The sequence below is a fragment of the Cyanistes caeruleus genome, chromosome 1 (genome assembly GCF_971803275.1).
Source record: "Cyanistes caeruleus chromosome 1, bCyaCae1.hap1.1, whole genome shotgun sequence".
Lineage (NCBI taxonomy): Eukaryota > Metazoa > Chordata > Aves > Passeriformes > Paridae > Cyanistes > Cyanistes caeruleus.
The window spans coordinates 37149646-37165132 of record NC_141701.1 but is presented as its reverse complement, the minus strand read 5'-3'; the positions used below and the strand labels follow the sequence as shown (position 1 = coordinate 37165132).

The window sequence follows — 15487 nt, the reverse complement described above, 5'->3', positions numbered from 1 at the left end:
CAAGAATGTTTTCAGTTGCTATCTTTTTACTTCACTTCCCAGATTCACCAGGACTAAATGAATTGTAGAAGCCACATGTTTTTAGCACAGGTAAAGTCAAACAGAGGTGGAGCCAGTTAATAATCTGAGTAATTTCCTTCGAAAGGCACCAGTTGGATTTGGCTTTTTAAGAATTGGTGTCCTTTCTTTAAGTACCGTGTATGCTGGTTTAATGCATAGGACTCCTTAAAGGTGCTAAGAGCCTCTGGTTTTTGGTTTGTCTTGGGTTTTATTTCGTGCTTCTCCTCTTTGGCTTGATGTAACAGCTGTTATTGCTTAATACTAAGATGATAGAGACCCTGAACAGCTTATTTACATAGCCACACAGGGAGCAGGGACACCTTACTGGTCCCAGTTACTATGCATACAGAAAGAAGCATGTCTGACATGTTTTGAATTGCAGACATGACCTTCATTCAAATCCCTGCTCTTCCGAGGTTTGATTGAATAACATGTGTGAAACCGGGTATTGCTCCAGTTGCATCTGATCTCTAACAAGGAGCTCTCAAAACTGGTGGTGGTCTAAATTTTTCATGCAAGTGGGTGATCAGATTACTGCTTCCCTGGTCACCCTTGCTGTTCCAGGAGCAACAGCAATTCAACAGTTGCTGTGATGGATTTGGGTACAGTGAGAGGGCAGGCTGAGTAATCTCCATTTTAGCTGGTACTGGTTTTACTTCATGAACTAGGCAGCAGGGGGTGCCCTGAATTGGGTAAACATAGGAGAGCAGGATTATTTTCAGGTAGATACTTTTTCTATAGAAATGACCTCTTTTCTAGTCTCCTTGAAAAGCCAGTCTGCCATTCTCTCTCCTGCCGGCTTCGAGTGTGACCACAACATCTGACAGTGCTTCCAAAAACGACTGCAGTATTGCAGAAATGGGGAAAAATAAACTTGGCAACGAAGATTTTTCACTTCCTTGTAACAGTTAGGTTGTGCGTAGGTAAAATTTAATAGCAGTTTGAACTATAAAGACTAAAAATAGTTAATATCTCCTAAGGGAAATGGGGGATTATTTTTCCCCCCCATTCTCAGAAGCAAAAAGTTGTATAATCTGAAAAACCTGACATTCCATATTGAGGGTTTATTGTAAGGTAGTAAAACCAGATTTTATATCTCGTTTATTCCTACAACTTCTGATGTGCTTCCAAAAATGGTATTAAGGCAGCAGCTGAGGAAATTTTATGAGATAATGAAGCAGAACAGTTACTGAAAGCCATCTGCTCAGTTGTTTACAAACTTGCTTCAATACTTCAGAGGCAGTGGTAGAGTACGTGTCTAAACTTCACAAGCTGCACTAGGTAGAACTAAATGAAATGCGCTGGGGCCGGGCTGAGCTGGGTCCCTCTCTGTGCAGTGTAAGCAGTTGCCAGGCAGGCCTGTTGGAAGCCAGCAGAAAGCACCACACAGAGGTGATTATGTGCCACCATCTGTCACGCTTCAAGCCTACCATACAGCATGGCTAATCAGCCTTGGCAGGATGATGGATGAACAGCAGCAGCTGCCAAAAGCCACTGTTGGCAAACAGTCCTGAAGTTAAGAACTTTTTCCCCCCTCTGTCTTCCTCTCCAGGGTCCTGCTGCGTGTCCGCATGCTCTACTATCTACGACAAGAAGTTATAGGGGACCAAGCAGACAAGATCTTAGAGGGTGCTGACTCAAGGTTAGTGCAAGTGTAGGTTTATTTTTTTGCTTTATGACTCTGGCTTTTGTAAAGTACATGTACTATAATAATGCAGCGTTTAAAGGTGGTCACACTTTATCTCTTATATGTCTGCTCTCAAGCAGCCTTATTATTTTATCAAGTGCCGTGGGTAATTTTCTTGGGGGAGAAAACAATGTGGGAAATGAGAGAAGGGGATTTGCTGTTCTGCTAATATTGAGGGATTATTCTATCTGAATTAAAAAAATTAAAAGCATACTAAGACCTTAAATGAGTCATATTTAGATAAACATTTGACTCCCAATATAGCCTAATGTTGGGGGGTGGTAGTGTTTGTTTGGGCTTTTTTGGTTGATTAATTATTTTTTGTCGTTCGTTTGTTTAGTAGTCCTAATTATTTTTTAGGGTATTTCAATTTCTGTATTGGGTTTTGGGGTGGTTTTCTAGCTCAAAATTTATATTTACAGAACACCATAAACCAATTGGGTTTTTTAGGCTGTATTTTTGTTGTTGTTGTTTTGGGGTTTTTTTTGTTTTGTTTTGGGTTGTTTTAATCTTTGTCCAGAAATAACTTTGAGAATGTATATAATGCTGTCTTCACAGTGAAGTAGATATATGGATACCTGAGCCATTCCATGCTGAAGTTCCTGCAGACTGGTGGGATAAGGAGGCAGATAAATCCCTTTTAATTGGAGTATTTAAACACGGTAAGTGGTGTCTCACTCTCAACAAAACTCAGTAGTAAAGCTTTCAGTGTGTAGGACTGTTCAGTCATAATATTAACAAGTATTGTTCCAAAGAACTGTTGGCTTGTATCTCCCTTTTTTCTTGCCTGCATTAAAAACCTAATATGAGCTGTAAATATCAGATGCTGTTTTTAAATGTTTGCAGAACATTTGAGAAGAAAACATTACTTTCTTGGCTGTAAATAAAACAAAGCCATATTTGTTTAAATAATAGCCAAATAGTAAGATAGATCTCCATAAACTTTGCTTCCAGCACTGCTTCACTTGCTAACTCTGCCAACCAGTGTCAAAGTGGACGGTGGGCTTAACCTCTGCTATTAATCTGTACAAGTGCCTCCTGGGCTTTGTTCCAAGCAATATTTCACAAATGTCAGTGTTGAGAACTCCCGGCTCCCTTGAGTGGGATGCAGCCTTGTTAACTTTGAAAGGCTGGGGATGCAGAGCTGGCATGATATATACAGTGAGCGATTCCTGATTATAATCCCAATTCTCTGGAGGTCGCAGAGGTATTCTCAGCAGCCCAGCCTGACTAAAGGGGAGAATGATGGCTTATAAAACCTTTCATGATTACAGTTTGGCTTGAGGCTCTACAGCAGTTAGGAGCAGTGTGTTGTAGTACAAATCCTAATTGAATTGTGCTGTTCTGCCTATGTACAGCAGCTCTGTGTTGTGGGCTCAGCTGAGGCAAGTCTAGTCTAAAAATCATTTTCCTGCAGTGCACTGTTGGGATCTGCCATTTTCCATCTAGTCAACTTGGGCAGTAAAAAAGCAAACAGCAGTTTGAAAACCATAGAGGGAACAGTGTCATCTTACTGACATGCATCATCCTAAACCTAATAAGACAGGTTCGTTGGCCTTACGTATAACCCATGTATGCAGCATTTTTGCAGCCTATATTGAGGGTTCCAGCCGGGCTGGAGCTATTGAAAATACGTGTGTGTGTGTGTGTGTGTGTCTGTGCATTTCCATTTGCGTCTGCGTGTTTCCCACTGGCGAGTATTGAATGTCAAGAACCATTGTGAAAATCATATAGCAAACTTAAAGAAGTTTTTCACTTGTGAAAGATTTTTACTTTATTTTTTAACAACATGGAATTTGATGCTTTCTTCATTGTCTTATATGGGTTAACATTATTGATGGGAAAATGTTTCTGTGCTGTTGGAATTTACCAACCTGAACAATTTTTTTACATGAATTAAATGTTTCCAGCATGGCGACAGCTCCTTTGTTTTATTTAAAACTAAATAAATGAATCCAGAAAATTGTACTTCTACTGCCTAGACCTGTTCTATTCACGGCTGGTCATAGCTTTTAAAAAAGCATTTGTCTCCCACTCTGCACGCAGGTTACGAGAAGTACAATTCTATGAGAGCTGACCCAGCACTGTGCTTTCTGGAACGGGTTGGCATGCCTGATGCAAAGGCCATAGCTGCTGAACAGAGAGGGACAGACATGTTAGCAGATGGCGGTGATGGGTAAGGAGGACATGAAAATATTAATAAACTTTATCAACATTGTATATGTTGGCATGGGTTCATATGTCATATTATACTTACATGTTGCCTGAGGATATGAAGTGATCGTATGATGTAGAAAGTACATAGATTTGTTTACACAGTTGAGCATGAAATACAAATGTGTAACTTGGTACACCATACTGACGGCTTTTGTAGCTTTTTTGCTTTTGCCCAGAATATCATCCCTTTCTCAAAACCAATATTTTTCTTGAAAATATTTTTAAAATATTTTATAGGGGTGAATTTGACAGAGAGGATGAAGATCCAGAATATAAGCCAACCAGAACTCCTTTCAAGGATGAAATTGATGTAAGGACTCCTAGTTTTCTGTAATTACAAATATGTACAATTATAATTGTTTCTCCATATTTATTTTAATGTGTGTTTTTTAAGTGTGAGCACTACCAGATAAACACACCTTACAAAGATTGTTTGCTGCTGTGTTTGAGAGATGACATATTTTTCTTTTCAAATTATGACATATGGTCAAAACTGAAAACTAAAATAACTTCTGTCTTCTCCCCAAGGAATTTGCCAACTCACCTCCAGAAGACAAAGAGGAGTCCATAGAATTACACCCAAGTAAGACTATGGCAAATAAAATTTAAAGGGCAAAAAGGGATCGTTTAGTAAGAGGTGGACTGTTTATATTAGCACATGAGGGGATAGGAGATGTTTTGGGACAATATCACAGAAAGCTTTTTGCTGCCAAATCTCTCCATGCTTCACATTCTTCAAAACAATTGCATACTGTCTTTGAATAATCCACGTTATGGTTCTCTGGATTTCTAATTACATAGGAGAAACCGTGATGATAAAGACCGGATGTTTCATAATGCGGCCATTGATGGTTTTGCCGAGATAATCTTGGAAGTTACAAATACGTTGTTTCCTCAGTATGGAGGAAAATTGCCAAGTTTAAGTGAGAATAATAAAGTGGGAAATGATAACTATAGGTGTTTCCTCAGAGGCAGAATGATCTTCTTAGTAATGTATTTAAAGATGCATTACATTAATTTAAATACTTAGTGTTCATAATATCTTTACATTCATAACATCGAATCATAGTGCTTGATGGTTATCTCAAAATGCTTCACAAGCATTTCTGAGTTCTTAGAGTTGGATGGTTTGAGTTTATTTTTTTATCTCTTACCAATAGCTATCCTATTTCTAATCCACTATGCACCAGTATTACAGGCACATGTTCTTACCTGATAAAACAGGAATCCAGTTATAGCCATAGAAACTTTGAAATGTTTAGTGTTGGTTTTGCAGTGCAAATACTTCTCTGTTCTCTAGACAAGCACAGTGAAAGCAACGCTGAGTTAGGGCAACTCTACTGGCCCAACACTTCAACCCTGACTACCCGTCTGCGTCGCCTCATTACTGCCTATCAGCGCAGCTATAAAAGGCAACAAATGAGGCAAGAGGCGCTAATGAAGACTGACCGCAGGAGACGAAGGCCTCGAGAAGAAGTGAGGGCACTGGAGGCAGAAAGGGAAGCTATAATAACCGAGAAACGACAAAAGTGAGTTTCCTGGTGATATCTTAGTTTAAATCTTATTTGAGCTTGTGTGTCACCCATACTGCTCTTTTGTTTTGAAAGAATAAACTCAGGGGGTTTTAGGGCTTCTAAACATGTTTGGACTGTTACCTATTCAGTGGCCTCACTTCTCTTGCTTCTTCCTTGACTAGATGGACAAGAAGAGAAGAAGCTGATTTTTATCGTGTGGTGTCTACTTTTGGAGTTATTTTTGATCCTGTAAAACATCAGTTTGAGTGGAATCAATTCAGAGCATTTGCCAGGCTTGACAAAAAGTCTGATGAAAGCTTGGAAAAGTATTTTAATGGCTTTGTGAATATGTGCAGACGAGTGTGCCGAATGCCAGTCAAACCAGATGATGGTAAGTTTTAACTGACTCTGGAAATCATCCTGAATCTTGTGAGATTGTTGAAACTTCATGCCCAGGTGTAATTATTTTGAAATGGGCGTGCATTCAGTCCATGCTAAAGAGTATAACTTGGTGTCCTTGCAGAACCTCCTGATCTTTCCACGCTGATTGAGCCGATCACAGAGGAGCGTGCTTCTAGAACTTTATATCGCATCGAGCTGCTGCGCAAGATCCGGGAACAGGTTCTCCATCACCCGCAGCTGGGGGAGAGGCTAAAGCTTTGCCAGCCAAGTCTGGACCTGCCAGAGTGGTGGGAGTGTGGTAAACATGATAAAGACTTACTGATTGGTGCTGCTAAACATGGAGTCAGTAGGACAGATTATCACATTCTGAATGATCCTGAACTCTCTTTTCTTGAAGCTCACAAAAACTTTGCTCAAAACAGAGGGACAGGTAATGCAAATACTGTCTCTTCTGTAAACCCTCTGGGTGCTGGCTGCAGTCAAACACCCCCAATTGTCCCATCCACACCAGTACAAGAAGAAAAGACTACAGAACAAACAGAGTCTAAAGTTGAAGGGTCCGAAAATCCAGCAGCCAAAGAAAAGTCTGAAATCAAAGAGGAGACAGATACTACAGATAAGGACACTAAACCAGACTGTGATGCTGAGGCTGAGCCTGGCTCTGTTAAATGTGAACTGAAAGACATAGAAATGAGTACAGATGTAGATCCAAAATCTATTTCTGAGAAAGGTTCAGAAGAAGATGAAGAGGAGAAACTGGAAGATGATGATAAATCAGAAGAATCCTCCCAACCTGAAGGTAATACATTGGTCAGATCAGTTCAGTGTGCTTATCACAAGCCCCACAGCTGTTGTAGCTTGTGCCAGCTGGTAAGTGGCACACAGGGTGCCATTATGGACTATGGGATGGGCTACATGTAGCAGTTCCTCTGTCCTTCTACATATCAGGTGGCTAAATAAGCTTTCATAAGAACCATCCAGCATCAGCGGGGTATTCCCCCACAAGGGATGACTTCCAGGATAGCTCACTGAGCCAACAAGCATGGTCTCTGTGCCAAACGTGGAAGGCTGGGGCTCTGCTGTAGTAATTACTGAACAAAAGCCCGAGTTAGAAATGTTGTGTCAAGCCTGGTTGCCTTAGCCTATCTAGCTGGGTAGACACTGGATGTTAATGTCTGGTTGTCATTGTTATTCAGCAGGAGCAGTTTCTCAGGGTAAGAATTTTGACGAAGAAAGCAATGCTTCTATGAGTACCGCAAGGGATGAAACTCGCGATGGATTCTACATGGAAGATGGGGATCCCTCTGTGGTACAGCTGCTTCATGAGAGAACATTTGCCTTCTCATTCTGGCCTAAGGTTGGTTAGGAGTAGAAAGATATGTGTCTCTTTTAATTTAAGAAAAATATGGGAAAAGTGTTTGAAAAGTAACAGTGAGCTTTGTGTGAATGATTTGTGGAATGGCACTTTTTCCTTCAAGCTCATACAAACAAGCAGTGGAAATTAAAGAAATTGCTCATTTTTTGTAAAATAGTGTCATTTAGTAAAGCAATGGACTGCTGGCAGGCATGAGTTCTTCATAAGGGTCCATAACTTTTTGTCAGCAGTACTACCTCTTGCACCACTGTACTGTTTTGAATTAGGAATTATCCCTGCAGAGCAATCTGCAGAATTGAGAGCAGAGACTTTCAAAGATCACCTTTTTATTTTGGGGTGAGGAGATTGTAGGGAAGAGTTTTGGCGACCTACATGATCTAAGCCATTATGTAATGTTGACAGATGTAATTGTATTAAGGTATCCTGCAAACATAAGCAGCAACTTTAGACAGGATAAAGCTGTATCTTATTTTGGTAGCAATGCAGAAAATTATCTAGTATAAAACATTTTTAAAAATACAAAACTAACATTGTAATAAATCCATACTTAATTTAGTACTCTCCTTTGCAGCAAGGGGACAGAGAAAAATAAAGTAGTAATAGTCTTAAGCTTACTAATCACCATAACAGGGCCATCTGGTTGGGGCAGGGAGGGGGAAGGGGGTAGCAGGGCAAGAGGACCTTGCTCTTAATAGGCTTATTTCTGGGGAAAGCAAGCAGTCTGTTGCAGCTGCTGAGATTTGCTAGTGGCTTTTGCACTGTTTTGCTGTTCAGGAAGCCAACTGATGCTCATATTCCCTAACCAGCAGTATTTCTTAGAGTTCCAAAGTTTCTGCTACTTCAGGCAGGCTAGTGTAGAATGTGCTTGAATACTGAAATGGAAACAAATCAACTAATGTCTATCTTCTCAGCTTTCAGCAAGTATTTTGGAAACATGGGCTAAAATCTTATTCCAGTCATAGTGTGAAAGTAGAACAGAAAATGCTTCGTCTGTATAGGTTCAGCATAAGTAGACTAATAAACATAATTAGAGATTTTTAGTGTACACGCTTCAGTGAAATTTGAAGTGATAATGGGCGTGGAATGAAAATTGACATTCATTAGATGTCCCTAGGTTGGTGCCCGTTTCATAATGTTGAACTTTATTAATAGTGACGCTAATGAGGATCCACTTCCTAGGACAGAATTGCAGATCCAGCCTCTTGGATCTTGAGAACTGCAGCTTTAAGATACTGATTGCAGATGTGTTTATTTTCCCTTCCTAACTGTTGATGTTGCTAACTACTGAAGTTTGGTAAAACAACAGTGAGCTTCTATTAAATTTTTCAATTACTGCATTGTCTGTCATACAGAAAACTTGCTCTGTCTTTTTTCCTTCCCCTCACAATATAAATGCAGCTTTTAAATCCTATTAAAGTTTTATTCTACAAAATTGTGTTAGCTTATTTCAAAGTGATCAGTTTATTCCTAACATGCAAGAATAGTTGTTTCTGAATGTCTTCCTTAAGCTCTGGATAGTGGACTGTGTCATAAGACTCATCTGAGTTTAAAAGGTGACGTTTACACTGAAGGTTCATTACATGCTTTTCCTTTATGCAGGACCGAGTAATGATCAACCGATTAGACAACATCTGTGAGGCAGTGCTGAAAGGGAAGTGGCCAGTAAATAGGCGCCAGATGTTTGATTTCCAGGGGCTCATACCTGGGTACACTCCAACAGCTGTGGACAGCCCTCTACAGAAAAGGAGCTTTGCAGAGCTCTCCATGGTTGGTCAAGCCAGCGTCAGTGGCAGTGAAGATCTCACTGCTTCTCCTCAGTTATCAAAGGCAAGGCTGCAGCATTCTCTTTCTTTACATAAAACATTTTATCTTGCATGAGTTTCTCTTGAATAATAGAAAATAAAGTAGCATGAATAAAATAGGAAAAACACAAAAGTGTTTCTTTGAATAAAATGAAGGCTTTGTTTTCAGAGTTGTATGTTTGGAGTTTTATTTTAAACTCAGCATAGCAAGTGCTTTGCTAATGTTTGGAAATGCTAATTTTTTTTATTAGGAAGATGCACTCAATTTATCAGTTCCACGTCAGAGGAGGAGGAGACGAAGAAAGATTGAAATTGAGGCTGAGAGAGCTGCCAAAAGGAGAAATCTTATGGAAATGGTTGCCCAGTTACGTGAGTCTCAGGTGGTCTCAGAAAATGGACAAGAAAAGGTTGTAGATTTATCAAAGGCCTCACGAGAGGCAACAAGTTCTACCTCAAATTTTTCATCTGTTACTTCAAAGTTTATCTTGCCTAATGTCTCCACACCCGTGTCTGATGCCTTTAAAACTCAAATGGAGCTGCTGCAAGCAGGTCTTTCACGCACACCCACAAGGCATCTACTAAATGGCTCTTTAATAGATGGAGAACCACCCATGAAGAGGAGGAGAGGAAGGAGGAAAAATGTAGAAGGGCTTGATCTGTTATTTATGAGCAACAAACGGACATCATTGACTGTAGTAAGACCACAACCTTTTTCCTTTTGTCTGATGCTTGTTCTTCTGTCTGTGGTATTTCCTGAATGTGTTTTAAGTCTTATTATACTCTGCCTAATAGAAACATAGTTTTTGCTCAAACAGGTTTTTACTTTGTTTGGAGCTGTTAATTGTTTTTGAACCAAACAAAATGTGCACATCAAGATTTTACTCTAGCAAATCAAAGCTGAGTTTTAGGAAGCTTGTACTTTCAAAATTAATTACTTTTTTTTTTTACAAGATATATTTCTAACAATATACATTTTGAGGCTTAAGTATGTCTTTCTTGATGTGTTGAAAAGTGTGTGTCTTGAAGAAGAATATTGGAGGACATTTACTGGAAATGCAAAAGAATCGCTTTGCCTTTAGCACTATGTTCTTTATTGTTCACTGAGGCTGAATTTTCAAAATTCCCTGATGCAATGATAGTACTTTTTGTAGTATGAGTATTTAAACCCCATTAACTCTTGTGTATGCAAAATCTTGAACATTTCACATCAGTCAGTCCCTAAGATTACTTCTCCAGCTGTTCCTGTGAAGGGAAAACTAATAGAGATGTGATTGTTTTCAGGAGGATGCAGAAGTGACCAAAGCTTTTGAAGAAGATATGGAAGCCCTACCAGCAAGGAACATTCCATCTCCTGGTCAATTAGACCCAGACACTCGCATCCCTGTAATCAATCTAGAGGATGGGACCAGGCTGGTGGGAGAGGATGCCCCGAAAAACAAGGATCTAGTTGAATGGCTTAAGTTGCATCCTACTTACACAGTAGATATGCCAAGTTATGTACCAGTAAGTATGTGATTCTAAAAGTGTTGTTCTATTGTGTTAATACAAAAGTTAGTTTGCAGATATCAGACTGAATTTCCTCACATTGGGCATAGTCATTCAATTTTGTGGCTTGCTTTTCAACAGAAGTTTTCTCTTTATCCACCATTCCTATTTTATCCACACCCAAGTGACATTGGGGTGTTCAATTTGCTTTTTCCTTTCTTAATATTTGTATAGAACAGTATGTTAGAACCGTGTTTGTCAAGTCCTGCAGAATTTCTTTGTCTGATACAAAAAAAATTTCTTCTCGTGTAATCTGAGAGTAAAATAATGGATCCCATCTTAAAATTGTTGTTAAAAGGGGTACCGTGATTGGTAATATTTGTCAAGAAATGAAAAGCTAAAAAGCAATAAATTTCTCTTCTTTCCAGAAGAGTGCAGATGTGCTGTTTTCCCCATTTCAGAAGCCGAAACAAAAACGACACAGATGTCGAAACCCTAATAAACTGGATATAAACACCTTGACAGGAGAAGAAAGGGTACCTGTTGTAAATAAACGAAATGGGAAGAAGGTAAAAATTAAGTTACTTCAGTTGAGGTCTTTAATAATGTCTTTGCATGTGGAAAACAGGTTTTCTACTCCAAGCTTTCTTTTTAAAAGTTTAGTAATTTGGCACCAGCAGTTTTTCTTACTGGACTGTGCCACCTGGTTCCTTTAATTCCTTCTTTGCTCCTCTGATAAGTTCATATTAATCACCTGAGTGAATAACTCTCACTTATTGAACCTATATAGCACATTTTGTCCTTAGATACAAAATTTATTACCAGACCTGCCTAAGCTGCAGCACTTTACTGTTTTTTTAAAAGCATGATTTTGTCACTAGCTGGTTTCCGTGTAGTTGTCCACAGTAAAAACTGAGTCTTTGCTGCTGTCCTTCAGAGAAGAAAGTGTGCGAATAGAAAATATCCATATAAGTAGTTGTTTGGTTTTGTTGTTGGGTTTTTGTTAAAGTCATAATCTTATCTTTTGCATTAGATGGGTGGAGCTATGGCCCCTCCAATGAAGGACTTGCCAAGATGGCTGGAAGAAAATCCTGAGTTTGCAGTTGCTCCAGATTGGACTGATATTGTTAAACAGTCTGTAAGTGAAACTCTCTTTGCATGCGTCACTGTAGGCTATAGCACAGAAAAGTTGAAGGCTCTGTAAATTGACTATTAAGTCTTTATCTCATAGCTGGTTTTGAGAAAATTGTGGTGTCTGGGTAGGAGTTACCCAGCCTGGGGGGAAGATGTGATAGGAGGCTGCTGCCGAATGGCATTGGAATACACTTGAAAAATCAGCTATAGTTAAGGCAGCCTTCAGCATTTGTTTTGCATTATTTTTTCTAACAAGTAGCAATCCTTAAAAAGCACATTACAGTAGTAATTAGTACATTAGGTACTACTAAGAAAATATTTGTCATATTCATAACAGAAATAGACTTGTCTCATTATCCAGCAGCATAAAAGAAATAGGTTTTCTACCTTTTATTTTACAACACGTTTGAAAATAAAAGGTAAAATTCTTTAAGTACTCAATTTAATAGAATATTACTATTCTGAAACTCAGTATGAATTATGAAGGTATAAACTTGTAACTGCAGCATATCAGGGTGGGTTTTTTTAATGAAGTTACAGAGTTTTCAGCATGTATTATTTTATTGTTGTGTTTAAATATAAAAAAATCTGTGATCTTGATTTCTTCAGCTTTCTTTACTTTTCTACTGCCATTCACTACAGTACTAATCTAGTCACCATTTGCCAGGGTGAAAAAAACAAACCACTTTTGGAGTATGCTGAAATCCCTTCTGTTTCTTCTATCGTCATCAGTTAACTGCTGAAAGCTAAAAAAGCCAGCCGAGGATAAAGCTTGTTTTTTCACCTTCCCTTTTTAGGGTTTTGTTCCGGAGTCCATGTTTGACCGTCTTCTCACTGGACCTGTTGTGAGGGAGGAAGGAGCAAGCAGAAGAGGAAGAAGGCCAAAAAGTGAAATTGCCAAAGCAGCTGCAGCAGCTGCTGCTGTAGCATCAACTTCGGGAATCAACCCACTACTAATGAACAGTCTGTTTGCTGGAATGGACCTCACAAGCCTCCAGAACCTACAGAACCTGCAGTCTCTCCAGCTCGCAGGCCTCATGGGCTTTCCACCAGGGCTAGCAACAGCTGCTGCTGCTGGAGGGGACGCTAAAAATCCGGCTGCCATGTTGCCTCTGATGTTGCCAGGGATGGCAGGACTGCCCAATATGTTTGGACTAAGTGGATTGTTGAATAACCCAATAACGGCTACTACTGGAAATGCCACTACTGCTTCCGGTCAAGGAGAGACTGAGGATGGCGCTTCAAAAGCTGAAGAGAAGAAAAATGAGAATGAAGAGGAGAACAAAGACTCTGAGAAAAGCACAGACACTGTTTCTGCTACTGACTCTGCGAATGGATCTGTCAGTGCTGCTACTGCGGCGACTACCGCCACTGCCACCACTACTACCACCACCAACACTGGATTGCCCACAAACCCTCTGGCCTTCAATCCCTTCCTGCTGTCTACCATGGCTCCTGGCCTCTTCTATCCATCTATGTTTCTACCTCCAGGACTGGGAGGATTGACTCTGCCCGGTTTCCCAGCACTAGCAGGACTTCAGAACGCAGTGGGCTCCAATGAAGAGAAGGCTACTGACAAAACTGAAGGAGCTGCCTTTAAAGATGAAGAAAATCTTGAAGGCAGTGATGCAGAGGAGAGCCTTGATAAAACTGCAGATTCCTCCGTTTTAGAAGATGAAATAGCACAGGGTGAAGAATTAGACTCACTTGATGGGGGGGAAGAAATAGAAAACAATGAAAACGATGAATAACCAGTACCAGTTACAGTTAAAGTGTTTTAAACTTTTGACAAGTGGTAGTCCTACTGTTTACACTCACAGTTAATGTCCATACTTAGTTTTTATAAGCTGTTCTGTAACATAGTGTAGCAAAAAAAAAAAGTTCAAGTCATGTTATACAGATGTGTCAAAAGGTATCTTGGTCATTAAGTATTGTGCAGTGCATTATTTATTATCCCTAGGAGAGATGAAATTTGAGAGGTGATCATGTCTTTTTAAGGAAATTGACATAATGCTCTGCTTTTTTTTTTCTTTTGGTACCATTGGTATTATGAATTAAGCAGCAATTTGTAATCAAGTGGCACTAATAGAAGGAAGTGCTGCTTAAAGGAAGGATGAAGTTATATATTTAATTTTTTTTCTTATTTTTTTCTTTTTTATTTTCTTTTTTTTTTTTTTCTTTGCTGTGAAGGTCAAGATGGAATTTACCATACATATCGTACTCGCGCTTCATTTTGACTGTATGGGAGTTCACCCGCTCACATGCGCGCACACACCCACACACACACTCTCTCTCTGACAATCTTCATGATAGTGTGAATGTCTCTGTCTTGAGACGCAGCAATAATAAGGCAGCTGTTGAATGTGAAGAGTACCTTTTGGAAATTAACCCGCGGAGAAGGTTCTTACAGGATAAAGCTACAGTTTAATCGTCTCGTGATCTTGTAATGCACTGGTATAAACAAAAAAGAAAAAAAATCAGGTACCTTTTTTAAATTAAAGGACTTTGTTACTTTAGCCACAAAGCTAAACAGCATTACCTCAACTCTAAACTAGCCTTGAAGTTTACAGACATGACTTTGTAAATGTATTGTTTTTCTTTGTTGTGATGTCTTTTTGTTTTTTTTTTTCTTTGGAAACTGCTATCATGTAAGATAAGATGTAAATTGCTGCCAACTGTAGTAATGATGCTTTTAATAAAAGTGACCCATGATATGCAGAGATGTAATTATAGAATGTAGTGTTTAGGGACATCAAAACTGGTGTTCACTTTCTGTATTTGTATTTGTGGCTTTTTTATAGCATTTTTCCTGCTATATTCTTTATAGGTTAGTGGCTGTAAATGCTGAACTGATCGTCTTCAGGGGACTAGGCAGGAAGAGAAACCTTGAATTGCCTTCATATTTTCCACTCTAAGTAACTCTACAGAAATGCACGCTAAAATCTCTACTTTACTCCTTCAAAGGGGCATGAGAGACTGAGAATACTTTAAATGTGTTCAGCATGTGATAATGTGGTACACTAAAGAACAAAAGGGCAAAAGAAAAATGAGGCTTTAATAGGCACAATATCTAGGTCATTTATCCTTGGTTAATGGGTAGAAAAACACAATGCTGTAGTGACAGCAAGGGATACAAAGGCTCTGTGGTATCCTGTAGACCAGAGCTTGTGATGCCAGAAACCACTGTGTCAAACAACCTACATGAAACTAAAACTGACCCACTTTTTATAAAAACCAGTGTCTCTTCTGGAGAGCTACCGATTTGTACCCTTTTGTGACCTTTTGATATTCGAGATAATGTACCATTTGAGAACTTCTGTTTTCACGGTGTTGTCACCTTGACACACACATACACAACGAGCTCCAGAGTGAGGATAAAAGGTTAGATTTTCAGTGGAGTACATGAAAAATTAGCTATTTCAGTAGCCAGCTGTGGGTGGACCCCTGTCTTTAGGACTAATATTATCCGTGCTTTTGGAATGCTGGAGAGCTGCAAACCTCACTCTCATGTACACTGTGAATTTGCACGAGAGCTCAAACGGGCAAGTATTGCAAGGCTGAAATTTGGTCCCCAGGGGGATATATGAAAAGGGGTGAACTTGGCTTGAAAAGAATATTTCATGGACGATGAAAGTAGATGAGAAATGAAGGCTTAGGAAGTGATTTTTGTGTGAATGAATCACAGGCACACACTGATGAAATGAATAGATGTCAGGATGTCTTGTACTGCCACTTAAATAGATCATAGGGAGTTAATGAAGGTCAGGAAGGATTCCCCCTACACGGACATCACTGAATGGTTGATGAGGTG

At 39.4% G+C, this 15487-nt stretch overlaps 1 protein-coding gene across 6 annotated transcripts in view; it reads left to right on the top strand.

Moving 5' to 3' along the window:
• Nucleotides 1-14394, top strand: part of CHD7 (chromodomain helicase DNA binding protein 7) — a 131151-nt gene extending 116757 nt beyond the window's left edge. For 4 of the 6 annotated variants that reach the window (XM_086887132.1, XM_086887117.1, XM_086887127.1 and 1 more), the window contains 15 exons: nucleotides 1613-1702; nucleotides 2306-2409; nucleotides 3794-3923; nucleotides 4202-4274; nucleotides 4493-4547; nucleotides 5265-5493; nucleotides 5661-5869; nucleotides 6002-6679; nucleotides 7077-7237; nucleotides 8855-9082; nucleotides 9309-9752; nucleotides 10339-10560; nucleotides 10971-11111; nucleotides 11576-11680; nucleotides 12474-14394. In XM_086887132.1, coding sequence (XP_086743258.1) covers nucleotides 1613-1702; nucleotides 2306-2409; nucleotides 3794-3923; nucleotides 4202-4274; nucleotides 4493-4547; nucleotides 5265-5493; nucleotides 5661-5869; nucleotides 6002-6679; nucleotides 7077-7237; nucleotides 8855-9082; nucleotides 9309-9752; nucleotides 10339-10560; nucleotides 10971-11111; nucleotides 11576-11680; nucleotides 12474-13427 — 3823 coding nt within the window. In that variant the 3' untranslated portion in view covers nucleotides 13428-14394. The remainder of the gene's footprint in view (nucleotides 1-1612; nucleotides 1703-2305; nucleotides 2410-3793; nucleotides 3924-4201; nucleotides 4275-4492; nucleotides 4548-5264; nucleotides 5494-5660; nucleotides 5870-6001; nucleotides 6680-7076; nucleotides 7238-8854; nucleotides 9083-9308; nucleotides 9753-10338; nucleotides 10561-10970; nucleotides 11112-11575; nucleotides 11681-12473) is intronic. The other 2 variants (XM_086887141.1, XM_086887136.1) reach the window with 2 other exon arrangements.
• The last annotated feature ends 1093 nt before the right edge of the window (nucleotides 14395-15487 follow it).